At 51.2% G+C, this 13133-nt stretch overlaps 1 protein-coding gene across 4 annotated transcripts in view; it reads right to left on the bottom strand.

Annotated features, from left to right (window-relative positions):
• Pde9a (phosphodiesterase 9A) overlaps positions 1-13133 on the bottom strand; it is a 92240-nt gene that overhangs the window by 58828 nt on the left and 20279 nt on the right. For all 4 annotated transcript variants that reach the window (XM_087898346.1, XM_085679839.2, XM_085679840.2 and 1 more), the window contains exons 2-3: positions 2502-2572; positions 530-607 (exon numbers count right to left, since the gene is read on the bottom strand). In XM_087898346.1, the coding sequence (XP_087754472.1) occupies positions 530-607; positions 2502-2536 (113 nt within the window). In that variant the 5' untranslated portion in view covers positions 2537-2572. The remainder of the gene's footprint in view (positions 1-529; positions 608-2501; positions 2573-13133) is intronic.

The raw sequence follows: 13133 nt of genomic DNA on the forward strand, positions 1-13133 counted from the left end.
GGAGACGCCTAGGACTTTCCAGACCACCTGGGAAAGTGGCATCACTGACATACAGGATCTGTTTGTCCCATGCCCTCCCTGAGGGTACAGATAACTGGCTCCAGCTATCTACTCATTTTCAACAGTAGCTACTGGCTATGCTACCCTTGACCTTCTTCTGTGCCTCAGTCTCCTTCATCCTTATGCACAGAATGTTCCAGCAAGGGCTTAAATGGGGAGACAAAGTCCCCAGGAAGTCCCAGTCCTCCCAGAGGATCCCCCAGGCTGGAGCTATGCTCCTAGTCTGGTTAGACTAGTTCCCTGTGTCTACACACGGCCGGCCTCCTCTTAGGGCCCCTACTGAGAACGGAGCACGGCTTCCCAAGAAGGCAGGAGTGAACCGAGCCTCCTCCTCCTGCTTCCCATCTGCCTCATCCCTTCTCTGCTGAAACTTCACACTTCTCAGCAGTAGTAAACAAAACCAAATTGCAAACTCCCCGGGCACATGGCATGAAAGCGTAAGGCACCCCAGGAAGAGATGCTTGCTTACCGCTCTGAGTTCGCAGGCATGGTGGGATCGATGGAGACCATGGCGTCATCGGTGGTCAGAAGGGAGATGGTGGTGTTCCTGCAAAAGACTCAAGTAAGTACTGCCCCCTGTACACATATGTGTACCCAGGTCTCATGTGACAGAGCCCAGAGGAACCAGGCTCGCCCTGAGAACTGGGGACCAGGTGTCCTTGACTAAGGGCAGTGGGTTGTACCCCACCCTCCCTTAGCAAACCAAGTGAAAAGGGTAAGTGTATTCTGAGAGCCTGCCAATTTTTAAATAATTTAAAGTGGGAATTGGAGCAAGGCTAATTTATTGAGTTGGGAGATGGAGGAAGCTGTGGTGCCCAAAAACTAACATAAATCAGAGACAAGAATCATCGCTTGCTTATCCGGCTGCTTCTGGACCCTGGCAGAGCCCAATGCGCAGGTCCCAATTTTCTCCCACAAAGTGGACTTAAATGGCCAAAACCGGTTTCCTCCGCAGCTTCTCACCCCTGGGGTTTCTGAAGAGCTGTTACCTCTGCCAAGTGAACTAAGCCCTCTGATCCTCAACTGTGAATGATTACTACTGTATTTTAATTTGTGTGAATAAGGATGAGTGCACGCTTGTGTGGGTGCGTGAGGCCAGAGGTCAACCTCCACGCATTCCTCGGGCAGCATTCACCTCGAATTTTGAGACAGGGTCTCTTAGTGGGACTGGGGCTTGCAATTCAGCTAGCCTACCAAGCTAGTGAACCCCCCTGCTCGCACCTGCCTGTCCCTGCCTCCTAAGGACTGGGATTACAAGTGTGTGCCGCCACCCCCGGTTTTGATGTGAGTGTTAACTTGGGTCCTCACGCTTGCACAGCAAGCACTTTATCCATAGAGCCAGCTCCCCAGCGGCCTATGAATTCTTCAGATCAGTACCATGGAAATGAGACCCCACTCTCACAGGGTAGGGAAGCTGCCCACGTGGTGGCTGCTTTTACTGCACTAGATCACCTGCTGTCGCTTCCAGGACACGGCTTCATCACCCCAGTCCCTTCCTGCTGGTCTGCGAAAACCTGTGGTCATCCTTCCGTCCCTTTTGCCTCCACTGACGCTGACCCCAGCTTTAAGGTTCTCGCCATCCAGCGTCATGCCCAACCACCTCTCTTTTCCCCTGCTTCTTTCTTTAGTTGTCTCTGCGACAGAGTCTCACTGTGTCGTCCAGGCTGACCTCTAACTCGCAATCCTCCTGCCTCAACCTCCCAAATACCAGCATTACAGGCATATGCCATCACACCTGGCTTTTGGTTGTCTTTTCTAATGGAAAATCAGGTGTTAAAATGAATCACGTGTGCCTTAGCCAAAATGCTCAGGGTCAGAGAGTTTGGGATGTTTTTTTCTTCAGATTTTAGGCTACTACAGGGAGCAGACCCGTGTGTAAACACAACCCATGTCTTTCACGCTGGGTTTTGATTGACATCCCACGAGGTCAAGCACGGCATTCTCCACTTCCGATGTCAGGTCAGCGCTAAAACTGTTTCAGATTTTGGAGAATTTGGGGTTTGGGGACTAGCGAGGCTCAGCCTGTAATTAGAAAATCCCCATGCTAGTACAGACTGGATTTAGAAAAGAAACTGCGGGGGGATTTGGAGGGTTCTGTAGGATAGGCAACGGCTTTTAGCTCATCTCTAAAGCCAGCCTGTGTCGAACACTGATGACGACACCCCTGAGAGCAAGGGCATTTACAGCTATGTGAGGCCGGAGCAACTCCGAACACAGCCATCTTCCTTCCTCAACAGGGAGTGAACACGTGAGTGGAGAGAAAAGCCCAGCTCTGAAGAGGGGGCCCTGCTGAGTTCAACCTGGGGGGCTGGACACTGCCTCTGAGGAGGTGCAGAGCCGACTGAGCTTTCTGTGGGGTTTGTCTCACTGATCTGACCCCCACTTGCAGCTTCACCCACCTCTGGTCCACTGTGGGGATGGAGCACACAGGGGACACTCACCGAGGCAGGCCGGTGGCGATACAGAACAGGTCCATGATGTCGCTGGAGTTGCAGTACTTGCTGAAAACCACCTGCAAAACACAGAAGGTAGGCTGGGGAGTTGGCTCAGTGAGTCATGTGCCTACTCTTCAAGCCCAAGGATCCGGGTTCGAGCCCTAGAACTCATGTACGTAGCCAAAAGTCACATGCTTCTGACACCGGGGAGGCAGAGACAGGAGCATCCCTAGGGTTCACTGGTTAGCCAGCCTAACCTATGTGGTGAGCACCAGGCTAGTGAAGACGCTGCCTTGAAAAATGAGACTCATGGATACTGAGGAGTACCGCTTAAGGCTGACCTCTGGTTTCCCACATGCATGTGTCCACATGTGCATCTAATACACACAAACACACATGTGCACACATGCATTTAAACAAAAAAGCACAAATCACAGGCAGTGAGGTAGCAGAGCAGCGGCTGGTTTCCATGGAGATGCTGGGTTCCAGGTACCAGGTACTCCCTTGCCCTGCGGAACCGCTGTTTACTTTTCAAAACCGTGGGCTCGCTGATGTCACGTGGGCATCTCTTCATTTGATCAGCATGTATGGGATTGTGGAAAAGCTTCATTCCTTTGTTAGGTGAAAATAAATCGCTCGCCTGCTTCCCCGTGCCTGCAGTGCCCGCGGCAGTGTGCGGCACAAAGGTGAGGATGAAGTTCCAGCGTATGGCAGCACAGCCCGTCTTCAGCACTTCACAGAGTTGTCGTGGGAAAGGCAAATTTAAGTTTGTTGATTAAAAAAATGATTGCCTTTTAGCCTTTGGGGAATGAGGATCTGGGGCCGAATGACTACATTAAAGGGGGCCTCAAAATGACAAGAGAACAGCTGTGGACCACGAGTGTCACAGCAACATATAAACTGCAGGCACTGCACCTCTGCATCCGGCCCCGGCCCTGCGGGACAGTGAGGGCTTGTCTTGCATCAGCATGGTCTGCACAAGAGCCTGGACGTGAGCAGGTCTCAGCTCTTCTTCACTGGTAACCATCCTATTATTATTGCCATCCCTTCTTGTTAATAATATCCCTTATAACAATATATTAACATATTACATATAATAATAATCCCATAATTAATAGTTCAAACTTTATCATAGCTTTCTTTTTCCCCTTCCTTCCTCTCTTGTCCTGGGCATCCAACCAAGGGCCTTGCACGTCAAAGGAGAATGGTTTGCACTGAGCTGGAGCCCCAGCCCCTTTCTGAGACAGTGTCGCACTATGTGGCCTGGAATTGAATTGAAACCCCCCATCTCCAGCTCTGGACTACTGGGGTCACAGGCACCCCTAGGCCCCACTTTCATTCAATAGATGCTGCCCTTGGATGCTTCTTCCGGGCTTACTGCAGCAAATGCCCTTCAGTACTCTGCCCAAGTCCCTGTATGTGCTGTATGTGGAGGAGGACCCAGGCTGAAAATTACCTTTTGAGGCCCGGCAGGGTTGTTTTTATTTTTTAATTTTTTAATTTTTTTTTAAAGCTGAGTTGCTTCTTGCTTACTTAGAGATGGTGGAATGTAGCAAACAGAGGACTCTCTCCCATGAACCTGGCCTTTCTGGGACTAAGGCCACTTCCTGCATGCTGCCAGGCCAGCAATGATACAGAAACAGAGCATTTGTTCATGCCTTGATGATTCCGCCCTGTGTACCAGCACCAGGGGTGACCGTGTTAGCTGTGACCGCATTTTCCCTCTGCACTGTCCCTGATGTCTTCAGCTCCCTGCTGAGGATGCCATTCCAGCTCATCTCTGGTCACATCCTGATTCCAGCAGTAGCTTCCTCCCTGGTTCCATTCCTGTCTCATCCCATCCACGCCATACTTCTCTTTGCAGGGTCCCTGTGAGCTCCTGTCACCCGCAGGAGAGATCTGACTCTTTGCTGGGCACGCAAGGTTCCAGGGTTTGTCCCCTCCCAGCCTGTGCCCTGGCTAAGTGTCCCACTGTGGTCTCTGACCATGAACGCCCTTCTCCCAGCCCTCTTGTTCTCTCTTTATCCCACTGCTTACATACAGCAGCAGGCAGCATCTTTGGTCTCTACTGTCAGCAGAATGCACCTTTACCCAGGACCAGCCTTGTTTCTTCCATGACCACTCCTGGCACTAGCCTCTGAGCCATGGTTTATGATGCAAATTTTCTGGCGTAGCCAACCTGGAGTCCCGGAGTCAGCCTGGGGGTCTAGCCAGTCAGCCATCAAGGCATTTGGAGTCTTTTTTGAAGCTCACTCTGCCTGTTCAGTTTGGTCTTGGAGGTCTCACGCTCGTGTGAGCTGGAGGAGGGAAGCATGAAGACCCTTTCTGTAACGGTGCTGGGAGACTTCTAAAAAGAGGGGCAGGCAAGAGGCTTTTCAGAGTGTGCCCGCAGTCAGAGACGCAGTGGTCCCTGGGCCATCTCAGGGACACCATGCAGAGGATCTGGGCAGGAGGAATCTATCCTTTGCTTTAACTAGGCTCAGAGGGGTCCTGAGGGTGGGGCAGGCTACAAGATGTGGGCTATGGTGTTGTGGGCCAGCTATCCCTCTCGCTCTCCCCTACACAAATGCTAAGGGTGTCATGTGGCTGGGAGGGGCTGCTCCAGCTCCGCAGAACCCCTAGAACAGATCCTAACAGTGCATCCTCTGTGCAGCCAAGAGTGACTGACCCCAAGCCTCTTAGGGGTCACGTGGTGTTCAGTGGGGCTTTCTGTCCTCCGAGTTCTTGCTTCTGGAAGTTGGAGAAAATTCCCTGACTTTTGTTCTTATGTTACACTTAGTTGTGTTAATACATGTATGCCATGGTTGCCAGTTAAGGCCCTTTGCCTGCTGAGCCATCTCTCTGGGCCTCACCCACTTCTTTGTGACTCAGTTTTCAGTCCTGTGGAATGGGCCCACAAAGGCATCGGCTGTCACCTAGCGATGGCTTAGCCCTGAGTGACATTCCTTAAGGTTCTATGGTCAAACGTGTGTGATTCTGAAGATGTTCCGAGGCCACAGTAAAGGACCACACCAAACTGCAGACTCAAAGAGTCGAGACCAGACAAGTCTCCATGCCCACCTCCACCCAGAACTGTTCGCTGAGGAGCAGCATGGCGAGGCTGCCGAGCATGCCCAGGCTGCTGAGCACACCCAGCAGGATCCACCGCAGAGGACAGAGTGAGCCCCGAGGACATTGTGCGTCCCGAGCTCCATGAAGAATCCCTTTCGCTTCTTCCTAAGCATTTAAACAAACTGGTAATTTTTTAAAACTGAAATGAAACATTTTAAAATAATATCTGGTTTTTCCTGCCATCTCCGCCTCCTCCCAGATTCAGGAAGTTGTATTAAATAGTCTTCCTTTCCATGGCAACGGGGTTATCTGCAGAGGTTTCTCCAGAGCAGTGGGCAGCACCTGAAGAACGAGAGCTGCCATCATGGGGTCAAAGCTTTGAGATCCTCCAGGGGTTGGGGAGTGGCCTGCTTCGTGGGGTCACAGTCGACCCAGTGAAAAGAAAAGCCTTGGGTTCTGGTAGGTTCTGGAGACTTTGAAAAGAGGGGTTCACCTAGATTTATAAGGACTGTTGATGATGTGTGAAGGAAAGAGAAATATTTTGATGCTTGGGCTTCCAAAGATAGGATGGCAAAGAGCTGACATTTTTCAAATCTGAAGGGTAGGGTCTTTATCAGGGACAGTGGCATTTGAGAGGCAGAGGCAGGAGGAGCACGAATTTGAGGTCAACCTGGGCTACATGGTGAGTCTGGTACTTGCCTGGGCTAGGTAAGACCTGGTCTCAAAAGAAAAAAAAGAAAAGAAAAAAGAAAAAAAGGATAGGTAAATGTTTTATTGATACTCACAGGAGACCTGCTCTTTTCTGGATGGAGACAGAAGAGAAGGGGGTTAGTGGGTGAGGGGAGACGGGAGAGAGGAACTGGAAGGGGAGGTGGGGGAGGCTGCGGCTTGGATGTAAAACAAATATAATAAAATAATAATAATAACAACAACAACAATAATAATAATAATAGAAAAGGTAAGCCTTCCAGTCAATCAAATGGAAGGCCCTGTGGCACCTGACACCCTTGCTGCTCCGGTGCAAACAGCTGAGCTGGAGCTAGGGTGACGCCTTTGTTCTGGGATCAAGAACCACCTCCTGATAGCATTTCTGACAAAGGGCCTAGGGAGGCTGTACAGAACCTTGAAATGAGAAGAAAGACTACATGGGGTGCCTCAGCAGAAAGCACTGTGAACCCACATTCCTCCACTCTGCGGCTCTGCCAGCTTTTCCGAGGCCTCTTTTGAGCTGGCTGCAACATTAGTTGAGCAAAAGCCTCCTGACACACGGACATCTCATGAGCAGGAAAGTCACGACTTTTTGTTGCTAATTAGTCTCCAGCAGGGCCAACGCCAGGAGAGTCCAAGATGCCAGAGGGCAGGGTGCTGCTGGGATGGCTGGAGCCAGGAAACACCCAGCTTGAACCAACTGTCACTGACTGCAGAAACCGAATGGCTGCAGTCCGTGCCCATGAGACCCTCAGGCAGCCTCATCAGGAAGGATGCGGGGCTGTCTGTCTACACGATTCTGTAGGTCCTTTGTTTGTTACCCAGAAACAGCGAAAGAAAAAAGAAGTGGAAATTTAAACAGGATGCCAAGGCAGGCAGATTCATGGGAGTTTTCAGCCTGCCATCCAGCTTTTGGAGGCAGATCAGGGCTGGGGCTCATAAGCAAGCAAGATTCTCCATTTCATGGAAAATCGCCCCCAAATCTTTGATGTGGCTTGACTAGCACTGGGATATTAGAACACTGGCAAGAGACATAAACAAAGAAAGTAGAAGGCTTCTCTTCACCGGGTATTTGTCCTTCTCTTTCCCAGCTGGGACCTGGGAATGTCACTGAGCAGCTTTGTCCGGGAGCCCGTCCCCATGCTGTCTCCATGCCGCCCACGGAAAAGAATACAGACACTTGCCAAGAGTTGGCGGAAGCCAAGCACAATTCAAAGAAACAGAGACACTCGGACGTATGTGAGCTCCCATGGGCCCAGCCAGAGCTGAGGTTTCATCTCAGGCCACCCGACCATGAGGGTAGTCACCCTGGCAACTACTGACCCTGGTTACTTAGTCTGTATTTGAATCAGCCTCCTGCTTCGGACCTTGTTAGACATGGGACTGGATCTAGGGACGGAATCGTCCGTCCTTCACCCTTTCTCTGTGCAAGATCCTCTTGTACTCTGTAAGCAAGACTGTAGCCACAGGAGCCTCAGCTTACCATTCTGTAAATGGGCCAATAAGGCCAGAGCACCACTGGCCTCTCCAGGGGGCAGTGAGCAACAAGCAGAGGAAATTACTGCAAAGGAACCGCCGAAGCATGGCTGGCTGAATATCAGGTTGAATGCCGTGCCGTGTTGGTCACCATGAGACTCGTGATCCTATCAGGATGCTGACACACATCTTCAAGGGTCCCTGAGTTGCCCAAATGCAACCAGAGTATCTTCCAGCCACAACCTGTGCAGCACCAGCTGTATTTTAGCAAGACTGGAGTACACACCCTGAAAGACTTCCAGGGGTTCAGGAAAAATAAAAATGGATGCGGCTCTTTATGTGCCCATGGCTTTCTGGGGGTGGTGGGTGGCTGCCCTTGATCTGGTAAACTGTCATTCAAGGATGGAAAAAGAGTTGTGTGTGGTGGAGCATCCATGGTTTTGAAGAGCTGTTCTGGTCCAGCTCAGTGATTCTTGGGCTGGATGGCTTCTGTCAGGGGTGTAGGAAGGCAAGGTGGGGTAGTAGGAGCAGAGTTCTGGCTAATTGGCAATCAATGGTCCCTGCCAGCTTGGTTGGGTAGAGATTTTCCTGATAAACATCCCGCTGTACTCCTTCTTCCTAAAACTTCAAGGAGTAAGATTTAGAGTATCACAGTAATCAGCCTGAAGCTATGAGACATGGGGCACCTCCAGCAAGCACTCTCTAGAATGCTCCCTGTCTGTCCTCATGGTGATGGAACTGAGCCAGGGGCCCCATCACCCCACTTCATGAAAACCGGTCGATTATACCAGAACACCGCTGGCCTCTCCAGGAGGTGGCAAGCAGCCTACAGCGACAGACGGTGAATTCAGCGGGATCACAGGACCACCAGAGGGATGTATCAGGAGCTGGTACACAGGGCTGTGGGGTGCTGTGGAGGCAAGGGACTGGAGACAGAAGAGTGAGCCACACGGGCATCCAATGGGGACTCAGATGTTTTCACAACAGTCACACACACACCCAAGGTCTCCACAGAGCTCAGTCTCATGAAAGGACATAGAAAAGCTATGTTTGGTACCTGAAGTATGGTAGATGGCACATCCAGAAGGAACAAGTCAGAAGATTGGGGTGCAGAGGTGAGAGCGGCCATGCTAGGCTCAAGTGATTTTTGGGCCAGAGAAAGGATAGGGTAGTTTCTGAAGTTGGAAAGAGCCATTTTGGGTTTTGAGTCCAGAGGTCTCCTTCTGAGGATGTGGCTCTGTCTATAATGTGTCAGAATAATAAGGATTTCCCTGTCCCTCAATATCCCACTCTGAGATGAAGGAAGAAAAAGGGTTTTCCCAGGCACCTGGTTCAAACCCCACATTGTGCTGTCTCTCCAAGTCAGGAGAGCATTTTAGATGCCAAGAGTGATTCCCAGATGACCAGCTACCCTGTGGGACCCAACAGAGTAACACTGACCCTGGCTGCACGTGGTGGTGGGACCTTCCTACCTTCTAGAAACCAAAGCACAGAATGAAAGAACTTCCCAGTACCCAGGAGGGCATCTCATCCGGGTTCACGCCCCATTAATGCAGCTGTGAATTTCAGTACAAGACACAGCAGGGCTTGGAGGGACGCTGAGGAGGAGGCAGTGAATGGTGGGAGCTGGGAGGTTCTGGAGCGGAACTGACGACATTGGTCGGTTCATCTCCCAGGTGGGAAACACGGCTGAGGCCACGCAGCCACAGCTGCATCCTGGTGTGGGTGCTGGGCAGTGGCTGCCCTCGCCCCCAGCACAGTGGGGACCTGGGCTGGAGGGTTCTTTCAGCTTCCATGGGAACAGCTAGGGCTTATGCTGGTGTCCGTACCCCAATCAGGGCTGGACTGTCTTCTAACCTGGCCTCTAAGGTCATGCACGACTCTGCCCTCAGCTCACCTCTGCGGTATCGCAGGGATCTGGAGAGGCAGTGAAGACTCATTTGGAGCCCGGAAGGGGCTGATCCAGTGAGGTTACTAGGATGCCATCCTTCAGCTAAGCAGGATGTCACACCAGGGGGACTGGAGGACTCAACAGGCCTAGGCTCCAAGGATCGGAGTCAGGCTCAAACTCTGACCCTCCCAGTCCTCACCCCACTGGGAGAGCTCCCAGACCCCACTCTCAGCCTTCACCTGTGTCCCGGTCCAAAGCACCTACGATTAGACTCAGTGCCCTGCCCACAGTGGTCCGGTTGGAAGGCCAAGCCTTGTTCTAGGGTATATGCTGGGAAGGTGCTGGCTGGGCAGGAGGGGTGCTGTATCATTTTGCCCTGGCTCAGTGTGGATTTCTAGAGCATGCATGTAAAGATACATCTTCTTCCATACACACTACAATTTCACATATGTGACAAACCATTTAAAAAAGATTTGTGAAACACTGGTTTCAATCTCCTCCGCCCTTCCATTTCTGAAACAAGGTCTTGCTATGTACGTTCTAGTTGGCCTGGAACTCACTATGCAGCCCAAACTGGACCTTTTAACCTGCCTTTTTGACCAGTAAGTGCTAGACAGAGATCTGCCCTAAGCTGAGACTTCTGGAACTCAGCCTGGCTTCCGAGGACTGCTCACAGATAACTGTTTGGGCCACTGATAGGAAGACGGCCACACAGGCACACGAGGAAGCTTATAGTATCGTATCCCTGGATTTAGGTTCTAGACACAAAGTGAATTCTTGCGGTCTCTATCCCATTTACCCTTGATATCCAAGTTCTGTTCATTCCAAAAATGGCTGGCAATGGCAGGCATGATTCTTCCTTCTTCTTGGCAATTAGGAGCTTGTATAGAAGAGTCAGAATCCCACAGGGCGGGGGCTGGGGCATAGTGTCCAGCCTCTGGCCCTGCACACCGAGGGAGCACCAACCCGCTCATCTCTTGTGTCTGAAGTGATTCTCTGCAGCCTCTGTGCATAGTTCAGGCACCTTTCTTGCTGGGGTTATAAGACTCTCCTTTGAACTGTGTCGGGTCCAATGGAAACTGTAATTTCCCACACCTCGAAAGGCAGTCCAAAAATCCAGCAATGAGCTCAACCCCTATAGGGGGCTTTCTGGCAGTTAGATAAAGGCCAGCACGCCTCAGGAACTTGTAAAATTCGTTCCCATCTACCCAAAGGAGTCATTTCCCTTACTTCCAGCAAAAGGGACTCTCCAATTAACATCTAACCTGTGGTGCCCATCAGCACACCAAGGTCCATGCTGGTCTCCAGGCTCCCTCAGTCCCTACTGGCAAGTACTTGTTATACATCTTATGCCCCCACACAGGTCCTCTGGCCCTGCCCTCCCCTCAGCTACTCTCACCAGTCTCTGCTCCTGCTCGCCTCACTACGCTTTCTCTATCCTCTATTCCCTCCATCCTCACTCTTCCTCCCCCTCTCACAGACAGCCCTGGCCATGCCCAGTCTACTTTTTCTCTCTGCCTTGGACTCTTCCAGATGCCCTGGATGCTATGTTCTCTCTCTCTCTCTCTCTCTCTCTCTCTCTCTCTCTCTCTCTCTCTTCCCCTTAGCCATACCACGGAGCTGTCATGTGGTCATTTAATACAGATTGGCCTTAAGCCAGTGACCACCAGAAACCGTGGGTCTCTAACACAGACCCGTGAGGTTCTACAGTTACAAAATTCTCCCAGGCTTGGGCAAATACGATAATCAAACAGCAATTGAGGTTTGGGATGAGTTGATAGGCTGGGAAAAAAACCAAACCAAACTTAGTTTTAGCCGCATCCCAGCAAGCACCCCCCGGGGGAAATGCAGTGCCTGGGAACTTCCTGTGGTCCAGCTCCACTCCATCAAGACACACCATCCCGCAAGGCTGGGAACCAGCATGGCAGGAGCTCCCTCTCCACATTTCTGAAAGCCCACATTACCTTTCAAAACCATTCTTTTTTTTTTTTTTTTTTTTTTAAAAATCCATGTTGGGAAAATCCCACTGAGGAGTGAGCTGTTGTAAAACACCCAGATCTTCGTGTCTCACAGCCACCGTGCTACCCTGACGGTAGAATCTTTTAGTCAACTGCCTTAGCAACAATTTTCACGGAGTCTCTTTGAACTCAGTAAGATCTCCCTCCGAGGAATCCTACAGTCTTTGCCCCACCCTCTCCAGCAGTTTCCCAGCTACTGTTGAGAAGGAAGAGTCCAGAGTTCTGAAACCCTGCAGTGTTCCCTTCCCCCTGCTGCTGGACCCCCACAATCCTCTACCTCAGCCCCCCCCCAGGCTCTTGTATCTCAGATTAACCAACAGGAGTCTTTGTTTACTCTCTTAACTTGATGACGGCATCCAGTAAGCATCTGTCAATCTAGCACTAGGAACCTCCTATCTAAGATGAGGGGCAATGGCTCCAAGGAATCAAAGCAAATACCAATGTTAGCCAAAGTGGGAACGAGGAAAGGCAAACGGCGTCCTCAAGTGAGAACAGCCCTGTGCTTTCTGGGGCGACTATGAGTTGTCACCACCACACCCCCATGCTGTAGAGCACTGTTCTCCAAGAATGAAATCAGGGCAACTGTAGACACCAGGAACCCTCCAGATGGGGACTATTAAGACTCTTATAGAAAGGCAGAAGAGAGATGGTCCTCTGACTGAGCGATCAGCCTGCCCCTCCTGCCCCGGAGGCCAGCTGTATACAGAGGTGGAAGGTTAACAGAGGTGGGGACTCCATCCGTGCAGCTAAGGGGAAGCTGCCATATCCACGCTGGGTGAGACTTTCAGTTATGTGGCTGCTTTGGGGTCACCCACATGCCTATAGTGATACCCACCCAAGCTATGTGAGTAAGCCCAGTAACTGATTCACAGGCTGGACTTGGAAGGAGTCATTCTTTTGTCTGTCATCAGTGTCTATCTTAGGGGGAGCGGACATTTGTTTAGGACTTGGGTGCCAATGGGTGGGGAGAGGACAGCAAGGCGTGGGTGTGGTTAGGATGGGGATCCCCTGAAGTGATGGGATGCTATAGTAACTGTGAAAAGAGCCTGCTTGTGAGAGAATATGTGTAGAACAACATCGGTCCAGGAATGGTGAGAGCCTGAATCCACTAGGCGAATCATGCCACTGTTGGTGCCTAGGATGTGTTACTATGGGTGGTGTAAGTAAGACACCAGGCTGGGGAACTGGGTTCAGGGAATTCTGATCTCATTGTTCTCTCTTTACAGTTTCCTACAAAGCCACCATTGTCCTCAAGAATGGAGGTGACACTAGGTGTGGGTTCTGAGGTGGTGTGGAGGATGCTGGCTAAGGAATGGGTCTCCACACAGCCACAGAAGAGAGCAGTTTGATAAGGTGTACGCCCTTGACTTGGAATCCCATTTTCAGGGGTCGCTCTTTGGAAGTAACAGCAACAGACACCATTCGGGTGCAGCCTGTGGATTAGCTCATCCGACTGTCACAGCAAATGGGGTCACCTCCCGGGTTCACACCCAC

The sequence above is a fragment of the Myodes glareolus genome, chromosome 18, assembly GCF_982192425.1.
Source record: "Myodes glareolus chromosome 18, mMyoGla1.1, whole genome shotgun sequence".
In the NCBI taxonomy this organism is placed as follows: Eukaryota; Metazoa; Chordata; class Mammalia; order Rodentia; family Cricetidae; genus Myodes; species Myodes glareolus.